The 22,225-nt window shown below is 28.3% G+C and overlaps 2 protein-coding genes across 3 annotated transcripts; both read left to right on the forward strand.

Annotated features, from left to right (window-relative positions):
* On the forward strand, positions 1-2,984 carry LOC107644833 (F-box/kelch-repeat protein At3g23880-like). Its single transcript, XM_016348770.3, has 2 exons — positions 1-1,316; positions 2,548-2,984. Exon 1 carries the CDS (start codon positions 30-32, stop codon positions 1,146-1,148), a length of 1,119 nt encoding a protein of 372 aa, XP_016204256.2. The 5' UTR covers positions 1-29; the 3' UTR covers positions 1,149-1,316; positions 2,548-2,984.
* Positions 2,985-13,638: 10,654 nt separating this feature from the next.
* Positions 13,639-20,132, forward strand: LOC107644834 (uncharacterized). 2 transcript variants are annotated; one of them, XM_016348775.3, is made up of 7 exons: positions 13,639-14,297; positions 14,383-14,617; positions 17,458-18,047; positions 18,660-18,852; positions 19,078-19,142; positions 19,236-19,446; positions 19,527-20,132. In XM_016348775.3, the coding sequence occupies exons 2-7, from the start codon at positions 14,471-14,473 to the stop codon at positions 19,878-19,880; spliced, it is 1,560 nt and encodes a 519-aa protein (XP_016204261.1). In that variant the 5' UTR covers positions 13,639-14,297; positions 14,383-14,470; the 3' UTR covers positions 19,881-20,132. The 2 variants fall into 2 exon arrangements, with proteins under 2 accessions (XP_016204261.1, XP_016204260.1); XM_016348774.3 differs by having other exon boundaries at positions 13,652-14,297; positions 17,455-18,047.
* Positions 20,133-22,225: the final 2,093 nt, after the last annotated feature.

A 22,225-nucleotide genomic window follows, 5' to 3' on the forward strand; every position in this document is an offset into this window, starting at 1 on the left:
TTTTCAGAAACGGCGTTAATAATCTCCAGATGGAGGCTGAAGACCCAACAGCGGCGGTCCTCTTGTGTGAAGTGGTGGTGATGGAGATCCTCTCTTGGCTTCCTGCAAAGCCTCTGACGCGCCTGAAGCTTGTGTGCAAGTCATGGAACTCCATCATCTCCGACCCTCACTTCGTCAAACTTCACCTTCACCGTTCACCCAAAAATGGCATCCTCCTCACCCTCGACGAAGAAAAAAAATGGGACTTAGTGTTTAGTAGCGTTGAATCCTTCATCCAGAATCCATCATCCACTCTTGTTGCTCAAGAGAATCGCTACTCCCTACACGTAGACGACTGGGTTGTGGGTTCATGCAACGGGTTGGTTTGTGTGGCCCTTGCTCTTGACCACCCCAAGACCGATATTTGGGATACCTGGGTGCGTTTATTGAACCCTCTCACAGGGTGTATTTCAGAGAACTCGCCGTGCTTACGTGTCAATATGGACAATGTTCTTGGATTTGGGTATGATGAGTCAAGTGATAGTTACAAGGTACTGGCTATCATTTGGGATTCTTCTGGAACATTGATTACGCAAGTTTATAGCTTTGGTGGCAGTTCATGGAAGAGGATCAAAAGTTTTCCTGCTTTTCCGTTTTCTTCTGAAGATAATGGCTCCTTCATCGGTGGCACTCTTAATTGGATAGCTCTCCGTACCCCGCATGGAGGTCGTTATGATTGGAATGCTGTTACACTTGATATGTTAACGCTTGTTTCTTTTGACCTGAAATCGGATACAAGTAAAGAGATTCCGCTTCCAAAGGGTATCGATGAGATCCCCAGTGAAGAGCAAACTCTGGGAGTTTGGGGAAATAGCCTGTATCTTCTTCATGATTACCAGAACACTCATTTTATTGCATGGCAAATGAAGGAGTTTGGAGATGAAAATTCTTGGACTCAATTGCTAAAGATTAGTTTTCACCATCTCGGTGTTGAATGGCTATTTCCAGGATTTGTATTTGAGAATGGAAATGTCTTCATGTTGAGAGGCAGCCATGGTTCTGAGGCAGTTTTTTATGACCGAAGAGATAATAGTGTTAAACGCGTTAATATCAACAATCTTGACTTCGATGCATTTGATTATGTTGAGAGCTTGGTTCAGCTTTGTTAAAATTTGGTTCCTATTCAAAGTTTTGCTTCTGCAGCATTTTGTTCTGTCAGCAAAGTTCAGGTCATTGTGATTATTTTGGGTGATTCCTTACTTTGGCTACTTCTTGTTGTTGGATCCAAATTTGTAGACGGATCACTTTTATTTTGGCTGCAAACTTTATATATACAGGTGCATAAAATTCTAACATCCTTATCATGACTACTTGTTGCATAAGTTTATTAATTTTTGCTAATTGTTAGATGAAGTTTAAAGACAAATGAAGTTGCGTTGATTTTTTCATTAGTAAGAATCTAGAACATGATTTTCGCGACCATCCCATTGTAAAAGTAATGAAATTTTCACTTTATTTAGTTAGTGGTTACTTTATCTTTTCATGACATATGTTTTGTATGGTGAACTAGCTTGATGGCAAGCTGAAATCTTATTTATAGTAGTCATGGGATTGGATTGTACTAATAGGAATGAATAATATAAAGATGGAAATAAATTATGACATCCTCTTACCCTGCCAAAAGTACCCTAAGTATGCCCTATCTATGATGTAGATGCTCTATTTATGATGTATATACCTTCATTAGTTTTTTTCCGTGGAAATTATGTGGCTATGTGAAGGTGGTTTTGATCCTGTGTATCTCCATTTCCAATAGTGTTGGAACCAAAAAACTTACCTGTCAGAGTATTGTTTTTAGTTCTTTTTTTCTTCGGAGTAAATTTGTCATGCAGCATATGATTTCTTGGATCTTTAGATACATGTCTAATAGGATAGCAACTAAAATAAGATTGCTTTCTTAGATTGTTACATACATGTCTAATAGGATGGTAACTATGTGTATTCTGAATTTTGTTGCTGTGAGATAGTTAATACGAAGAAAAGATGATGAAGTATTGACTAATGAGAGAATTTTTTGCCACTAGAAAAGTTAGATGTACTTAAGATCTTAAAATGATGTTGTAGAGGGATGGTTGGGAGGGGAGGGGTATCATAACAAAAACTTAATGAGGGAGCTGCTTTTAGTGTTCTATTGCTGTTTTGTCAACAAAATTATCAAGTCCAAGAATTACATATCACATTAGCAGCTGAAAATTTGTTTCAATGCACTAGAAAATATGCTGCTAAAAGTCACAATTGACATTGAACTGTAAAATGATAAGTTTGATGCATTATGTCACAATAAGTTTCAATGCTAAAAGTCAATTGACATTATGTCTTTTTTTAAAATCCTTCTTTCTCTCTCTTTGTTTAAACTTTATTCCAACAAATTTGGATCAATATTTATTTATTAGTAGCTTGCAAAACTTTCATTGTGGAAGAAGTGAATGGAAAAATAAGCGCGTATATGCAAGTTACTAAATTACGGACTTAGTTGTCAATGGAAATATAAACAATTTCTATCTGCAGGGTCTGGAAAATGTGACACCAATGGTTACAAAGATAGACCAGAAGAGTGCAATAGAGCTTGAATCATATGGCTTGGGTACAAGAATGGTAATTCCTACTAGTAGTAGTTATAGTGATTAGATCTTAGCATGTTGCAACCGTAATGTTGAGAACTTTAGATGATACAACATGTGTAGCATGTTATTGCAAGCATAGGAATGTAAGCAGTGAAGATTAAGAACCAAAATTTTATAGAACTAGAAGCAGTTATTAGGTGATATATATGTGTGGTAATTCCTTTGCCAATGTTATTAGTTCCTTTAAAATATTTACTTGTTTTCATGATTTCCATGGGTGCTATCATATCTTATGGTCAACTAGACATTTTATGACAATATCTTGTTATATTGAAGATCAAGAGCAATATTTTCAATCTTAGTAATGATGTTTCTGTATGACGAGATATCCAGTGTCGTATGTGCAAAAGATTATGGTCAATCCTTGGTTCTGGCTTGCAATTAAGTTGCTTGTCAACGGTTGACTTCTATGAATTCTTCTGAAATCATGCAAGTGGTTTTAAACCCCTGCATTTCATTTATGCATACAGAAGATCAGGGTGCCCTAAATACTTTTGGTGTTCCCTTAGTTTGACTAACTGTTGTTCCTGTTTATTCATCATGCTAATTTTGGTTCTAAATATGTTGTTTGGTGAATTTATTTTGAATTTATTCAAGATAATGTCATGAAAAAGTGAGCTAGTATTTGCAAATTATAATATAATGAAGTTAGTTGTAAGTTAGGATATTGACACTGAATCTGTTTTTGATGTGAATTGCAATATTAACACCCAATATGTTTATCTGTTTAGGGTTTATTGCATTATTGTGGTAGATAGTAGAGTATGATTTAACTTTTTAAAATTTCAACCCTGTTAAAATTTAATTCCTCTTCAGAGTTATGCTTCTGCAGTTTTTTGTTCTTTAAGTTATTTTAAATGCTTGCCATTTCATGTAGGCGTAGGAAAAAGTTCAGGTCATTGTGATTATTTTGGGTGTTTCCTTATTATTGTTGGATCACAGATTACTTCAATTTTGGGTGTTTCCTCATTTTGTTCTGTAATGTTTGAAGTAATCTTATTTATTAATTTGCACGCAGATCACTTTAATTATGGGTAAAACTTTTTATATACACTAGTGGAAATGATCTTATCCAACAACACCTGAACAGAAGCAGAGAGTAATGCCCCTCCCCCAATAGCAGCAGCCATATTTTCTTTGGTTTAAATAAGACCCTACAGTTACCAGTAAATTACAGTATTAGTTTACAAGAGAAGTAGTGTGTAAATAAGGATTAATAGCACACAAATTTTTCACAAACAAGTTTCTTAGTATTTGATGGATTAACAATTATACTTTAATCGGTTAATGATGATTATTCTTAAGTAATTAGTAACAAGTTAGAACAAAAGAATAGGATAAAATAGAGAGCCATGAGGACCAAAATTTGGTTTATTGATTCTATCAGCAGATGTTATTCCAGTCTCTCCTTCTAATTTTGGAAGAGAGAAAAAGAGAGAGAGCTGAATTCTTACCTTAGAAGTAGAATTTAATGAGAACTAGAATGAGACCCGCGCGCGGGACGATAAATTAATATGTATAAGTTGTATGTATAAGTTGTAGAATTTGAATATTTGTAACTGAAATTTTTTATAATAATTATTATTATGACACTTTTAATATATGTTTATTGCATTTAATTAGTACTTGATGATTCAATTGAATAATAATAGATAAGAATTTTTTGTTTTAATTTTTTTAAAACATTTTACTAAATAGTGATTGGTTGATTTTCATCTTTTGCCAAGTCATTAAAATTGTTGATGTGATATCATTAGCAAAGAAAAGATGGCTTAAACTCATTGTGGAGAAAGTTAGTATCAGCTTTTATATATTATAAATAGATAGATAGATTTGGCAAGATTTGAGTGGTGGATTCTAAAATTTTGCCAAGTAAGGATGATGTTGACATAGCGTTAGTAGAAGAAGAGAAATAACTTAGAAGTAATGTGGGTAAACCTAATTTTGGTTGAGACTGTTGGACAGAACCGTTTAAAAAAGAGGAATACATAAACCTGCGCTACTTGCAATGAGTTCACATTTAAAATGTTATTATTTTAACAAATAAATAGGGCTATTGAAAATGATATTGAACAACAGAATGAAAAGAGTAAACGGCAAAGTTGAAAATATTTGGGACGAATTTCCTACGTTGGCGGCGTCGAATGGTGACGTTGGTCTGAGACCCATAATCGAGCTCCGACAGAAAAATCGCAACAGGAGAAATGGAGTTTAAAATGGAGTTTGCCCTGGTTTCTGCAGTTTATGCAATGCGGCTCCGTCGGATATGGACATCGTGATAGACAATTTGTTTTGAGGAAAAAACAATGGCTCATGAGACCAGAAGAGGATGGAGGAAATAGGATTTTGGTACGGATTTTGGTACGGATAGGTGCCAAGAAGAAGAGGGTTTCGAGAAGTATGATAAAGATAATAAGCTCTTTGGTTTTTAGAGGTTTTTTTGGGTAAATGTTAATTTGTGTTTTTGTTGTTTTAGAAATAAGGATTGATTTGGAAAAAGTTAAGTTGTTGGTTTTTATTGTGTTTTTTAGTTGTTTTTTATGTTTTTTTTTTATTTGAAAATAAAAGTTGATTTGGCAAGATTTGAGTGGTGGATTCTAAAATTTTGCCAAGTAAGAGATGGTGCTGACATGACGTTAGTAGAAGAAGAGAAATAACTTAGAAGTAATGTGGATAAACCTATGTACCTACTTTTATATATTAAGAATAGATTTTATTGTGAAGTCAAAATCAATAATTTAATAGAAACAAATAAATATCATTAATATATACTATTCAAAAAAATTTTAAATTATAGTGGGACACTTGCCCCCATATTCTTATATGTAGAACCGTCCCTAATGGTGATGCTAGAAGATTCAATGAGTTATAAGGTGCCAATCAAAGGAGGCATATTCTGCTTCTATCTCATGAAATTGAGGGATAAGCTTCAAAAGGGTATTAATCAAAGAAGCTTCAATGGTACATCGCATGAAGTTGAACATTCTAAAAGGATACATAGAAAACTACTGAGTGATAACCAAGTAAAATTGATACAAAATAAGAAAATTTTGTGTTCCAGACAGGTATTGATTTAATTTACTTATTTATCAATCTATCATCTATGATAAATAATCTGAATTCATTATAGAAAAATGATGATAACAAAACTATCATCATAAATACGCCAAATTCATACGGCACAATATAGTGGTAATGTTTCTAAAACCACAAATTCAAACAGTAATTATATTAATCAAATTAAAACACAATATTCAAGCAATTAAACAAGCACAAAGACACAAATGAAGAAAAATTATAAAATTATACTGAACTAATGAAGCAATTAAACATATTATCAATTTAAATAGTGAGAACAAAAAGAGTGTACATTTTCACTTCAAACAAACGCAGAAACACAAATCAAATCATAGACAAAAGGAAAATAAAAACAAAAAGAGATGGATCAAAGTAAAAAAAAATGCGCATAAGAGTTACTTGCTACAATGAATTGTTAGAGAGGGGAGCGAGGGTTGGGTGTTATTATTATTATGGAAAAGTCTAGGGGCAAGCTTGTGTTGTCTTTTAGGAGGACATTGCACTTTAAATTCTTATGAACTTTGACAGGAAAACATTGTTAAGAGTATGCTTTGTAATCAGGTGTTGACTAGACAACCTAGTAATTAGGAATTTAGGATATGCTTTTTTTAGGTGAATTTAACTTTCCATTGGTAGTTTTAGGAATTTGTTGTTTTTGTCATGGAGCTTCAGATGTAGTAGCATCCTAAAGGCTTTGATTTAGATCGATACTTCTATCTTTGAATTGCTTCTAATCTATACTATTAACTACATACATTTCCAGATGCATATACATACACATATATTAACTCATACATGTTTCACAAATAAATGAATGAATCTGATATTGGCGAGTTTGCTGCTTCAATTCGTAGATGGAGACCCCGGAACCATACAAAGGTAAGGGTATCAAATATGCTGATGAAATTATAAGGAGAAAAGAAGGAAAAGCAGGAAAGAAGAAGTAACTTTGGCTTCACTTTTCATTTTTTTTCATTTATCTCCCGTTGATTTTCTTGTTTGTTAGTAATGGAAAATACAAAAAGTTCCAAGCCAAAAAATTCATATCGATTATTAAGCTAGAATCACATCTCTCCCTATGATCTTTTAATCATAGCCAACATTATTATAATGTTGTTAGTGTTGTAAGTATGAGAAGTGTTGAAGTTAATCCCACATCAAAGAAAGCATGAAAGAGTGAGGAGTTTATAAGATGAGAGACCCATTAACTTATTACCTTAAGGTTTTGAGTTGGATGTGGTGTCTTCTCAACTTATCTTCTTGCACTTGATTCTTCTTTGAAAGGTAATGGGTTTGAGTCTTGGAGTTAAGAAGAAAAAAAGAGAGATTAAATTTTAGTTGGGTATCTTAAAAGTTTATTTTCATGGGATGAATTGCTTCAAATTGTTCTTAAGGTATACCTTTGAGCTCATAAGAAATTTATAGAAGTATTTATAAATCATCTACACTACCAGAAAACTTGTATATTGAATTCAAATTATGACAATATGAGTAAAAGATCAAACTTTGTGAATAACTTAGGCTAGAAGGTTTGCCTTTTAAGTTTTAACAATTCTTTTAGAAAAGTTATCTAACACATGAGTATAGTTTTACATCTTCCCATTCATATTTTATTCTTAAAAAATGTTATATGCAAGTAAAAGCCAATGCAACTACCAAATCTTTCATTATATTTTATTTTTTTAATATATATTCTATATAAATAATTGATTTAATAGTTAATTTTTAGTATATACATAACATATTTGTTTATTCTTTTTATAATTTAAGCTCAAATTATAATATTTCAAATCAAACTTATTGTCCAATTTATGACGTAAAGGTTTTTTTAGGAAATTATTCTCCTAAACACATTAGCATCTTTATATTATACATTAGACATGATCATTCTTCTGATTATGTATGTTTGTTTACTTGACTATTAGTTTATGTTTATTGGCTGATCTGTTTCTTGTGGTTGATTTGGTCCTTGATGGCAATGCCGAAGGGGATTAAATTTAATCACTTGACATTAGTACTCTGTACTCCCTAAAAAGGTTGAATTATTTATTACTGATCTAAAAAAAATGATCATTCTTCTGATTTACTCCTCATCAAGTGCCTTATTGTATAAGTCATACCTACTTAAAAAAATTGGTGCTTGAAAAATGTTAACAGGTAGTACTTTCATAATTCTGTATGATTATAAATACTATAACTCAAATTATAGAGCACGTTATTTATTTATTACTTCTTGTATTAGTTATTCATAAATTTCTATATTAATGAAAAAATGGTTTCTACTTTCTAATACCATGCCAACACAATTTATTTCTTAAAGTGATTAAGACAATTTATCATAGTATCACTGGAAGTACTAATATAACCCTAAAGCACAAGGTATCCATTAACTATTGAACTGTGTAATTATTAATTAAATACAAATAGAGTACAAACTACAAAGACCAAAAATAAATAAATAAAATAAAAGTAGAGTACTACTATGATAAAAAAAAAGTTCAACTATTAGACTTTATTTATTTTCTAGAACTAGAATTGAATATTGTATTTGATAATTTAAAATTAGAATTAAGATTTTAGTTACAGAATACAAAATTTTAGTCTTTTTAATTTTTTTAAAAAAATAAAAATACGAAATTAAAAGTTTTAAGAATAAAAACTAAAATTTTCATAATTTTTTAAATATTTTTATTTAATTTTTTAAATTTTAAATTTATATTTTAATTTTAAACTTAATTTAGTCTTTATATTTTAATTTCTATCTCCCGTCTTAGTATCGTTCTAAATGCAGCTTTAGAAATTTAACTCCACCGACAAATTGATCTCATCTTTCTTTGATCTCAACTTGTACTTCTATTTTTGTTTTTTCTTTCTTTCTATGGGTCAGGATACATCAACTTGTGTTCTATCAAACTAATCTTTTAATTATTTTTTTGTCAAGAAAAAGGACCTATATTGCAGGGCCACCATGGTCCTCTACCTAAGATAGCGATTTAGGTATAATATTTTGTTAATACCAAAAAAAAAATTATAATATTTGGTGAATAGTATTTTTAATAAAAAATAAATATTATTATTTTTACAATAAAAAATAAGACACCATATGAAATATATGAACCCTAAAAATTAGTTATAATTTCTTTTATCTAGTTTTATTTTTCACCAAAAATTTTCATGTTTTATCATATAAAAATATTTAAGTTGTTTGTCTAAATGTCAAACATATTTTAAATACAATATTTATTTAATATTTATCTGACATATGTATTTTTTGTATTTAATTATATTTTAATAAAAAATAAAAAATATTTTTAAAACATATTTAAAAGTATCTAAATAACATCACACATTTAATCTTATTCTTGATTTATATTTTTAAAATGAATATAAAAATAATATACATGAAAGTTGTGACTTGTGAATCATGCATGGAAAAATAAGTTTCTTATTATTATTACAATTACAATATTTTCCTTTAGATCTGAAAAGACTCTAGCCTTTTCAACAAGTGGTGAACCCCATGATTAATAATTGAAGCTCATCCACAAAGATACTTTATCTACAATTATCAATTGATGGACTTTATATTAAAGTACTTTAAAAATAATGCTACTATTTAATTCTTTATGCTAATAGAATTTTCTTTTTCGTGAACTTTATTTTAAAGTACAAAGTTATTCAATGCAAAGTGTAATACTGATCTGCTCATATTATTTTTAATTAAGGAAAATTGAGTTTGTTCGATCTTCCATATATATTACGAAAAATTATACCAACAAAAAAATTGAAAAAAATATTTCAAAAGATAAAAATAAAGATGGTGTGTCATGTGTGGGTTGATTACATTTATTTAAAGGTACCATATATTTTGTTTTAGAAAATATATACTTTGGTTAAATAACCTATAATAATAATATTAATTCTGTAAATTAGATAATTATTAGAACATAAAAGTTATAAAATTTTCCATATAAAAAAATTACATAACTTTTAGTAAATTGTATTTTTTAAAAGGTAGAAACTCAGGTCAAGTCGACTTCACGTGAAGTTGATATCTGAGAGTCGTTAGATGACTTCTTGACAAATTTAGTTAGACAATTTTTTCAATAAGATTTTTTTTTCTTTGTTAGGAAAATGCTGTAATATATTTCGTGCAAGAGTTATTATTGCACAAATGCACATTATATTGGCAAATATTAATTAATGCATTTCAGAAAAAATAAAAAGTGTAATATTCTTTGAAAATTAATTTATTAATAATAAAAGAAATAAAATATAAAAATTTTAAATTTTAAATTATTAATCTTAAATTTAAACTATTAATATAAAATATAATACATAAAAATATAAGATTTGTTTAGTTACCAAAAACTGCAACACTAATTATAAGTTTGGTAAATCGCTTGCTTAAGAGTTAGGTCTAGGGAAGAAACTTTTGCACATACATTGTGAATTTAAATATGTTTATTGAGATTCTTAATTATGTTATTTTTTTTTTGTTATTACATTTCTCAATGTCGAAATTATATGAATAAATCTATATTCCCATTCTGATCATATACGTTGAAAGGGATTTTGTTTCCATATTAATACTGCTATATAAATAACAGAAAATTTTAGGAGATCAGTATTTTTTATCAAATTTGGTCAATATAAATGTTAAATTATTTTTAATAATAATTTATGTGTGTAAATTTTGATAAATATAAATATAAATTATATTGATTTATGTGTATAAAATTTAATAAATATAAATGATATATTTTGTGTATAAATATTTATAAATATTAGTATAAATTATTGTTAATTAAATATTAATTTAAAATAATAATATTTATTGAACCTGTCACACTGCTGTATAAATAAAAGATGATATTAGGATACAAAATAATCAATTTCATTAAGTTAAAACTTGTATGTTATTCTTAGAGTAAGTTAAAAACCACCGGAATAAAATATTAGCAATAATAATTTAAAATACCAAACTTTGACTTTTCTGCAATATTATCAAATTGTAATAATTTTATCTAGGATTTATTAGAGCCCTAGCTAGGATAACTTTTTAGAATCACACTACTATGATCCAACAAAGTCAAACATCCAAAATGAACTGGCTAGAGTTGGGTTGTTAAGTATTTTTTACTCGACATTTATTTTAAATCCAACTTGGAGATATTTGAATTCATTGTTTCTTCACTTCACCCTAACGCTATATGACACTCTTGACTAGTCAATAATCCATACAAAAGAGCATCATAAAATAAGAAAATTTTTAAGTGTACTAGTAATACTAGTGTATCATTAATTTTTAATTGTTAATTTTAATTATAAAAAAAATATATAATATATATAATTAAGATCAACAGCTAAAAATCACTGATATATCGATATAACGGTATACTTGAAAATCTTCCCATAAAATATAGTATTTAGGCATGATTTTCTTTGCCTATTAGTATTGAAGTTAAGTCTAGCGATAGATAAACAAACGGACAAGGTTTTTTTAATTCACAGTAAATAATACTCTTTTCTTGTTTAAAAGATAAATTATTTTTTGACAATATGAAAATTTATAATAAGTCCCTAATTATCCAGGTAACTAATTTAAGCAGTCTATATAAATAGTAATTTACTAATGTGTCAGGAGATGTTTAGACTAATAATAAATATTGTTTAAACTATTTACTTAAATAATTAAGTATTGATTAAAATTTTTTAATTATGGAAGATACTTCATTTTTCGGACAAATATTCAGAATTTGAGAAGATATTTATTCTTTAATTTATTTATGAGATTTGTGCAAAAAACTTATCTCCAAAATTCATTTTTTTTCTAACAAAAATATTATTTACATATTACAATTAGTCATAATATATTTGTTTATATATATATATATATATAATTAATTAATTTTAATAACTAATTTTAATGTATATTTTTTTTATTAGGATGTGTATTAAACTTGCCCTAAGAATGAGATGCGAGCTGATATATGAATATGAACATTAAATATTATTCCTAGTCTTCAAATTTGAAGACATGTTAAAGGCAAATAGTATCAGAATATTTGAACTAAACAAGTATTGCCTGTGTCTCATGTGATTGTAAGAATAATAAATATATACAAGAAAATTAAAAAAAATTGGAATAAATAAACCATAAATTTTAAAATATGTTGATAAAAATATCTTAAAAATTTGATAAAATATCTAACCATTAATTCGTTTCATTTTTTTTACAGTAAATACTTACATGTTATTTTTTTGGTGTACAAATACTTACATCTTATATTCTTATTATTCACTGGCCGATAGTTCTTATAAATAATGTGAAAGATTATAATGTGTTTATAATACGAGTAGAAATAATAAAATAATTTTAATATCTATTTTATATTTAAAATTTTATTCAAATAATATATATTAAATACAAAGATTTTGATGTGTTTGGATAAAAAAAAATCTATTAGAATCTAGACAAATTTATAATTCACATTTAAAAATAAAATAACTAATTCTTCTTAGTTCTAATTTAATATTATTAATGATCATATTATTATTAATTATATTCTTGGGATTATCAAAAAATTTAATAATATTTTATTTAAATTAATATAATTATTTATTTGATTAATTTAAAATAATAATTAAATAATTTTTTAGTAAAGATTATAATATTCGTTAGTGTGTGACCTATAGGTTTAATATTAAATGAATAGTAAATTAGTGATACTAAATTTATTAATTAAGGTTGGCATCAATCAACACTTTTCAATGACCCGATAATATGAAGTAATATATTTTTTCTAAGAATCCTGGAAGAACAAAGTATGATTCATTTTATCTTTTCAACTCTTAGGTAACCTTTAAAGTATAGTTTAAGAAAAAGTATAGGTAAACAATGAAAATACTAAACAATATGAACAATAGATATATCAGATGTTCAATTCACTAAGTGTGCGGATGGTTATCCTAATATTAAGATTTAAGTGGGTAATTTGGGAGTGTATTTTTACTTTATTAGACTAATTTTAGAGTCTATTGTTCACAAAAGCCATTATCTACCTAGCACTTGTTACCATTATTATTATAATAAACCATAAATAATATAAAAAATTAATTTCTTCATTCTTCTATCCTCTTGGCCGATACTTTATTTATTTTAGTCATTATAATCACAAACTTAACTCATTATCTATCGAAAGTTGGCGAATTTTTTATTGATTAATAATTAATTTAAAAAATATTTGGATCATGCGCAATATCCATTCAACTAATGTCTTAGAGTATTAGTTATCCCGAATCAAAGTATTATAAATATATTATTAATTACCATGATATTCACATATCAAAAGAAAACTCTATTACAAAATTTATTTTAAAAATATTCTATCGACAAATATGCAGTAATTATAATAATTAAAAATTTTTAAAATATATAATTCAATCATCATATCTTTATATATAATATCTATATATATATAATTTAAAATTTATTAATTTTTATCCAATAAAAATTATTATATATTAATCTATTCGAATTATTAATATTTTTTAAATAATGTATAATAAAAAATAATTTAAATTAAATTATAAAAAATATTTATTTTTTAATATTATAATTTTTGTCATAATAATAAATCTTTAAATATAATAAAAAAATTTATTATATTATTTCTTAATTAAATAATAATAATAAATTATTTAACACATAATAAATTAAATCGTAATTGTACAATTTATTTCCAACACAACCTGGCATACTATAAAACCATTTCAGCTGCTAATTTTTTAGTATAAACAATGTCTCCATACTAATGGAGGTAAAAGTCAATTGTGGCCATAACAGCATAACTAGCCAAATTCCTGAGATGATCATATATATATATATATATATAATACAGTATAGAACTCTGAGGTCTGCACCGCTAATTCTCCAACTTCTGTAACTGTACGGTTCTAAAATTGTGGCCATCAAGTTTAGTTCACAACGCCATCAAAGACACACGTACCCTTTTGTCCTTTCTTTATTTCACTTCATATATCTATCTTTCTATCTATGTCAATGTTAATGTTAAGGTGGCCTTTCGTATTCATAATATAAACAACAGAGTAGCCTGTCTCATGCACTCTTTTTTCAATTCACACACACCCTTCTCCTTCTTCTCCTTCAACTCTCTTCTCAATGATTTAATCATTTCTTTTTGTCACATGTAATTTCCCTTCTCTCCCCCATTTTCTTTTTCTTCCTTATCAGTTATGTACATGTGAATCTCGAATCTACCCTCTACTTTGTTAAAAAGTTTTATCACTTTTTTCTTCTTCTTCATATTCTCGCACCACACAGCACAAAATAAAGGAGAAGAGAGAGAGATAAAAGCACTGGTTCTTAAATCTCTCTCTGTGTCATAACGATCAGATAGCGAATTTCCACTGCTCAATCATGTACTCAGTTCAATTCCCTATTTCTATTTAATTCTTATTCAGCCACCATTTCCCAAAAGAAAAAAAAAAACAGAGGAAGAGAAAAACAGGGCTCCTATTTCAGCTGCAAAGGTATCTTTTCCATATCCAATTGGCTGAAACTTCATTGACCCAATTGAAGGTTCATTTCAAAGTTTTCATCTTTGAACCGTTTCAGGTACAAGGGAGCTGCGAGCTCGAAATCTCAACATAGGATTGGTGTTTGTGTCTTGTGTTGAGTGTGTGACAAAAAAAACAAATAGAACATGAGAGATACCAACATCCTTGTGGTTGGTCAAGACGGGATTTTGCGGCCGTTGATGAAGACCGCGACGAGATCCACGACGGTTCTAGTGTTCTCTATGCTCTTCATATTCGGCGCGTTGGTATACACGCTCCTTCTCCCCTCGCATGTAAGTATTTGTACTTTTCAAAAACATATATTTACTTTTCAAAGCTTTTTTTTTAATAGTTACTCAACCTTGAGTATATGAAGATATAAATAAAGAAAAAGTTTAGGGACCAACAACTTTTATATTTTGTGGCTAGCACTTAACCATAAAAAAAAAGTGAGTAATTCACATCATTAAAATTATTGATGGTTACAAAACATAAAAATTGTTGGCCCTAGCACTCCTCTATGGATAAATTAACAATTTTAATGGGCAATTAAATAACATCCTTTTACCCTGTTTTAGTGCAAATGCTTTGATTGGTTGTGATTGTGAGTGAGGTTTGCTATTTTTAACGTTTCTCTTTGTTGAGAACGTTACCCTTGTCTTGTACTAAAATTGTCAAGGGTAGAAATGGTTATTGATTCTCCCTTTCTCCCTTTCTCGTTTGCTTTAATATTGGTTTCATCAATAATTGATTGATTAGTGGGATTTATAAGAGGATTTCTCTTTAGATGGGTCATGTATATGTGTTTTGGCCTTTTAGGGTAACCAAGTTACCATGCACATTGTTTATTGATAATGCATTAATGTTAAAGTTGAGTGAATGATTGAATATAACTATTAAATAATTTCACTGATTTCACTATATTTTTATATAATAATTTTTAGTTATTAATTTACGTAAAGTTAAATGTAACTGAATTTCCACCATCAACTTGATATACAATAATCTCATCCAAATATTTTATTAACTTGTATTCTAAAATATATTTTTATTGAAATGATAGTAATTTTAAGTTATTAATATAATTAATATGTTAAAAGTTTAAAAAATTATTTATGGATCGGAGTATTTATTATTATATTAGTAAAATTTTTTACTATAAAAATAAAGTTTAAAATAAATTTGACGAGAAATTGTGTATTTAGTGATCACAAACACTTGAGTCTCAAAATAATACATTATTAAATTAGAAATAATGTCCACTACTCTATTATTGGCTTGTTATAAAGTCGTGAGATTTCGAAATTAAAGCAATATTTTTTCCATACTAGTTTATTATTGGAGTAACAAACTACTAAGGGAGGTAGTAAATGCTTATATATAGCATATGTAACAAAAAGAGAAAAAGGAAAGAGAAGAGAATATACCATATAGAAGTCCTTTAATCTATAAATACTTGTCCTTTTACATGTGTGTAGTTTATGTAGACCCAAGGGCCAACAACCATGTAGCTAGCTAGGTTTCTTGTGACTTGTGACCTGTGAATTTGTGATACAATAAATGAGGCTCTTACACATAAGTAAAGGTAAGTGTTAAGAATATGATACTTGATTTGTCAAATAAAAATTAATTAGGTGTGGGTTGATACTGGCTGAAAAAGGCAAAAACAAAAGAAAGTTTATTTTTTTAAAAAGTAATTAATTTTGGTGTATAATAATAAAAGAAAGTATATGATTATTCAATTAAATTGTTGTATTTAAATAATTTTTAAATAATAAATTCAAAAATCATTTACTTTTATTAATGTAATAATATTAATTATTTTTTTTTACAACGTCTAGTATACAAAAATTAAATCCTGAGAATATTAGATTTGTGCATTGTCTGAAAAGCCCATGAGGTAATGTAATGTACCTTTCATTAGGCAATTTGATTGAATTATTGTAACACTATGATAATACTAGCTGGTAAGCACTAATCAATGTAGTTTGAGAAATTAGAAAGTCTTTTTTTTTTTTTTTGGGTATTGAGAAATTAGAAAGACTTATCAAGATGTTAGAAAACTCCAAGTCCTAATTCCTAACAAGCGCCGCTTTTGTCGGGTAATGTCACAAGGAATTGAGTTGAATTACAACACATGAGAAGATAGACTTGTATGCCACGTGTCCTTATGTGGGAGCCACTCATGACTTTGATAGTCATGCATGGAATCTATCTTGGATCCATTAACTTACGTTTTAAGTTTTAACCCTAAAAAAATTGTTATTTTTTAACCGCACTGCACCAAACTGGGACAGGTGTTCCCTTCTTATACTACATGTACTTCTTTTCTTGGTTATCTAACATCAAACATAACGTTATGGCGTTTACCTTTGAAACAATTCTCATGCTAACACTTGCATGCAACTTAGGTAGGTGACATTCAACGTTGTTTTCAAGTTGAACTATTTAGTTACGTGTTTGAGCTGTTGTTTGTTTCTTGATTAATAATTTCTAGTTGGCTCTTGGTGTTTGTTTGACTATTTGGTGTTATCATTACTAATTGATTTTCTAATATTATTTGAGTTATATGCCCATAAATGTAGATAAAAATCAGGGTAGAAGTGTAATTTACTAAAAACAAAAGTTATATATATGCTTAGAGAAGTATTAATAAGCTTAATACCTAACCTTGACTAATTTGCCTTGTTAATCATCATGATGTATTGAAATTATGCATTGAAATCTAATAGGTATTTCCAATGAGATAGGTACAACATTTGCATGCATTGAGTTGGAAGGAATTATACTTGTCACTGATTAAAAGAAAAGAGAGAGCATTTAATTTATTTTTCTTTAAAAAATATATTATTTATATTCCTTTTTATGTTATACACTGAATTAATATAAATTCTTTTGTTATTAGATGGATAGTAAAATCATCTCATAAATATAAATTTTGCATCTTATTCAAAGACAGTAATTTTGTTACTCTCTAACTGATGATGTCATTTTTATTTTGTTTTTAAATTATTTTAAATAAAATGTTAATTTAAAAAAATCACACAAAAAAAATTTCATTATTGATTTTGTTTTATTTTCGTTAATCTTAATTTATTTCTTACCATTTGGTGTTGTGAATATTTTTTAGCAGTTAATTATTTTTGGAGGCACACCTTCCAAACCACCAATACTAGCCACAACAGAAAACAACAATGTGCCTAAAATGACCAAAATGCCCCCAAAGCAAATAGAGATTCCACTAAACTGCACTGCATACAATCTAAACAAAACATGCCCCAACCATGAAGAAATCCCAGCCGACAATCAAGACCGTTTACCAAGCTCCACGTGTCCAGATTACTTCCGTTGGATCCACGAGGATCTAAGACCATGGGCCCACACAGGCATAACAAAGGAGATGGTAGACAAGGCTAGAAAAACAGCAAATTTCAAATTGGTGATTCTTAAAGGGAAGGCTTATTTGGAGACTTATGGCAAAGCGTTTCAGACAAGAGATGTTTTTACAAAGTGGGGGATATTGCAATTGTTAAGGAGGTATCCTGGGATGTTGCCAGATATGGAGTTCATGTTTGATTGTGTTGATTGGCCTGTCATTTTGGCTGAACGTTATGGTGGTTCTAATTCTAATAATGCTAGCAATGTTCCTCCACCACTCTTTAGATATTGTGCTAATGATGCTACATTGGACATTGTCTTCCCTGATTGGTCCTTTTGGGGTTGGTAAGCACATTTCACTTTAATTTTGATTATTGTTACCATTCAATATGTATTCAAATTAGTTATATTCGTAATTAAATCTATCGTAATCAAATCTACCGTGTTAGGTAGACACTAAAATCAATCACGTTATAAATACATATTTAATGTTTATAAAATAATTCATTTATTTTGTCTTACACAAAAGTTTGTTATAGTATTTTGTTGTGAAATATCTAATTCTTTTGGTGGTGGTTGATTATTTTATTAGTATAAAAATAACATGTATGAATCTATATATAGATACTAGTAGTTAATTTTTGGTATTTATTGAACTTTTTTTTATAGGAAACTCGAACCCGCAACCTCTTAATTGAGTATGAGAAGACGATGCCATTTGAGCTATAACTAAGTAGATACACATTTCTTTATTATTGAATGAAGCGTAGATCCTATCTAATATGAGTGTCAAACCTGATCTAACAGTAATGTAATGTGTATCGACTCAATTTATTAAACAAATCAATGCATATATCTGTATACAATTCTAGTATGATGAATTGCTGGTTGTATAGCAGGGGAATGAGATGATGCTAAAGAAACGTTTGAATGTTGATTTGTGTTATGTATGTATAGGGCTGAGATTAACATAAAGCCATGGGAGATTTTGTCTGGAGAGATGAAAGAAGGGAACAAGAGAACAACATGGCTTAAAAGAGAGCCATATGCTTACTGGAAAGGTAATCCTGATGTTGCTGACACAAGAAAAGACCTCATGAAATGCAATGTTACAGATCAACAAGATTGGAATGCTCGTATTTATAAACAGGTATTATTCTTATTATTATTATTAATCTTACTTAACTAGTGCTGTTTTTCCTGTATGATTTTGTCAGCTAAGTGTTTCAGGATAGAAAATACGAATACAGAAAAGAAAGATATTTTGCTTATTTTTGTATTTGTTGTTAAGTTCAGAATCAATAGTGATATAGAATTCAGTTTCATCCTCTTTCAATTTCTCATTCAATCTTAAACTTCATCAATTTCGTTTCAGGATTGGATAAAGGAATCAAAAGAAGGGTACAAGCAATCAGATTTGGCAAGCCAATGCATTCATAGGTCGGTATAACATTCATACTTTAGATTCATACTCATACATTTATCACTAACATGTGTTGTTCTTTCTAATTTCCAAATCATGATTCAATGCAGATATAAGGTGTACATTGAAGGTTCTGCTTGGTCTGTTAGCCAAAAATACATTCTAGCATGTGATTCTGTCACACTGCTTGTAAATCCACACTACTATGATTTTTTCACAAGAGGGTTGGTTCCAATGCAACATTATTGGCCAATTAAGGAAGATGACAAATGCAGATCCATTAAATTTGCTGTGGAATGGGGCAATACTCATCAGAATGAGGTAACCTCAAACTCAAATTAAGTTCAACTTGTTCACTAAGAAATACTAATGTCTAACTCAATAATATAATAATTCATCAGGCTAATAGTATTGGAAAGGCAGCAAGTGATTTCATCTATGATGAATTGAAGATGGATTATGTGTATGACTACATGTTTCATCTCTTAAATAGTTATGGTAAACTATTTAGATATACACCCACTTTAAGTTCTGAAGCAGTTGAGCTATGTGTGGAGTCAATGGTTTGCAATGCTAAAGGAAGAGAAAGACAATTCATGATGGAATCAATGGTGAAGGGTCCTGCAATCACCAAACCTTGCACCATGCCTCCACCTTTTGACCCTCCATCTTTGCATGAAAACTTGAGGAGAAAAGAAAGTTTAATTCAACAAGTGGATTCATGGGAAAAGAGTTATTGGGGGAAACCAAAATAATAAATCTTGATGTATATCAATTCTTTTTTTGCCAATTGAATTCTAAGGCATATAGTTTTAGATTATATATGTATTATTTTTTCTCCCATATATTAGCATCCTCTTTTGGCAGGTATAAATAGAATATACCTTGTGTCATAGATGGTTGAATATAGTATATGTATTTATTTGTAGGGTGTCTAAATCCAATATGATTTAAATTGAACCGTTTATTCAATTCAATTCAAATTGAACCGATTAAAATTGTATTAATTTGGATTTGATTGAATTCTATTTTTTATAAATTGTATGGATCGGATCGGATCGAATCGAATTTTAGATTTACTTCTCAAAACCGATCCAATCTAATCCAAATCGCACAAAATACTTTAATATTATTATTTTATTATTATATTTACAATTTTACTTATAATATGTTTAATTTGTTATACATTTTTATATTATTCATGTATTATTATTATTATTTAAGAAATATTTTATATTCAAAATATGATTTGTTTATTTATTTTAGTTAACCTATAATTTTATTTCTATTATTATGTTATCGTTAATTTTTTAAGATATTGTTAAAACTTATTATGTCATTATTGGTTATTTAAAATTTGATATTGAGACTTGTTATATATATTTAATTTTTTTAATTTATAAAATTGCAAATCCAATTCAATCTAAACCGCTCAAAATTGAATCGGATTGAAACGGATTTTTTTAAGAAATTATACAATCCAAATCGTATCGCAAGTAAAATTAGTATTTAGATCATATGAATCTTTTATTCAAAATCGATCTAAACCGCATTGCAAACACTACTTCTATTTATCCGTATGTGTAATGTTTTGAATCTTTTTTGGACACTAAACGACAACGCATCAAGGTTTGGAGGCCATTTAATCAAAACTGCGTCTTTTTGTTTGTGTGCCACGTTGGTAGTTAAGGCTGCGTTTGTTTTTAGAGACAGGACAGAACATGACACTAAAACGGAGACAATAGGACGGAGACACTAAAAATTATCTTTTATGTATTGTGTTTGGATACGATGGATAAGACACTAATGTAATGTCTAGTATTATGTTTGGATACACATGGACAAAACTAAAATATTATATAAAAGGACTAAAATAACCATGTGATTCCAAATTTTCTACATCAATACAAATTAATTTAATAAAAAATGAGAGTACGTAGGAGTCCAGACGAAACTTGAAAAAATATTTGAAGAGGCAAAAAATTTTAATAAAAAAATATATTAGTATTTATATTAAAATAAAATTTATAAATATAATTATTTTATTTTAAAATTTATTATTAATATGTAGGAATATATATGGTTAAGATTAACAAAAAAAATAAATTTGAGTTTGATTAATAAAAAATTTTGTTTAAGTTAATAAGCCAAATTAATTTTAAATAAAAAATTAATTTAAAAAAAACTATTTTTACATGAAAAACAATTAGTTTTTGCATATAAAAATCTATTTTTATTTAAAAAAAACTAATTTTTTTTATCTAAAAATTGATTTTTCTTTATAAAAAACTGATTTTTCTTTAAATTATATAAAATCAATTACAATTTATAAATTATTTTTTAGCATTTTAAAAGATCAATTTTACTTTTGCTAATATTTATCTTTCAAAAGTTTTAAGATTAATTATTTTTGTTATTATTTTTATTACAAATCAAATAATATATAATATAAGGTTAAAATGATATTGAAGTAAAACGATAAAAAGAAAAGAATTATCTACCCGCAATAAAAAAATTCTACAGAAATGGGAGAGTACCTGGAAAAGAAAGAGATAGAAGAAGAACAGTAAGAAAAAAGTATCTCTGAACAACACAATAGCAAAAATAAGAAGGGGTAATAGTGGAAAAAAAGGAAAACAAAATAAAAAAAAATTGTCCGTGTCCACTCTTCCAAATCCCGTGTCCATCATTGTCCTTCGTGAAAGAGTGGACACAAAAGTATAAAAAACTGTCTCGGAGACAATATGTCCACTGTCCATGTCTCTATTTCCAAATACTTTTTAAACAAGTATTGTCCATGTCTCCGTGTCCTGCCCCCCGAAAACAAACGCTACCTAACAGACGTTAGCGAACATTAGCCACCTCAGTCAACGAAATGACGGAAGAACGAACGTGAATATGTTGGTTATCTTTCGGGACGACTTTGATTAATTTTATCTTTCAGTGACGAAAATGAAGATCGAGTCAAGGACTATTTTGACTATTAACTCAATCTACTATATATGATTGATAGCAAGTATGAGGAGGATTTTTAAGCTTTTAACTTCATCCGGAAATAACAGAATATATATAAATACAACAAGAATCAAGAAAAAATAAA

Source organism: Arachis ipaensis, chromosome B5 (genome assembly GCF_059453495.1).
Source record: "Arachis ipaensis isolate K30076 ecotype BB chromosome B5, ASM5945349v1, whole genome shotgun sequence".
Taxonomy (NCBI): Eukaryota; Viridiplantae; Streptophyta; class Magnoliopsida; order Fabales; family Fabaceae; genus Arachis; species Arachis ipaensis.

Excerpts from the sequence above, each read along its gene's own strand:
- LOC107644834 (XM_016348774.3), top strand. The coding sequence starts at position 14,471 with ATGAGAGATACCAACATCCTTGTGGTTGGTCAAGACGGGATTTTGCGG. Across the intron at positions 14,618-17,454 it reads CGCTCCTTCTCCCCTCGCAT|CAGTTAATTATTTTTGGAGG; the intron begins GTAAGTATTTGT and ends AATATTTTTTAG. Across the intron at positions 19,447-19,526 it reads GCAATACTCATCAGAATGAG|GCTAATAGTATTGGAAAGGC; the intron begins GTAACCTCAAAC and ends ATAATTCATCAG.
- LOC107644833 (XM_016348770.3), top strand. The coding sequence starts at position 30 with ATGGAGGCTGAAGACCCAACAGCGGCGGTCCTCTTGTGTGAAGTGGTG.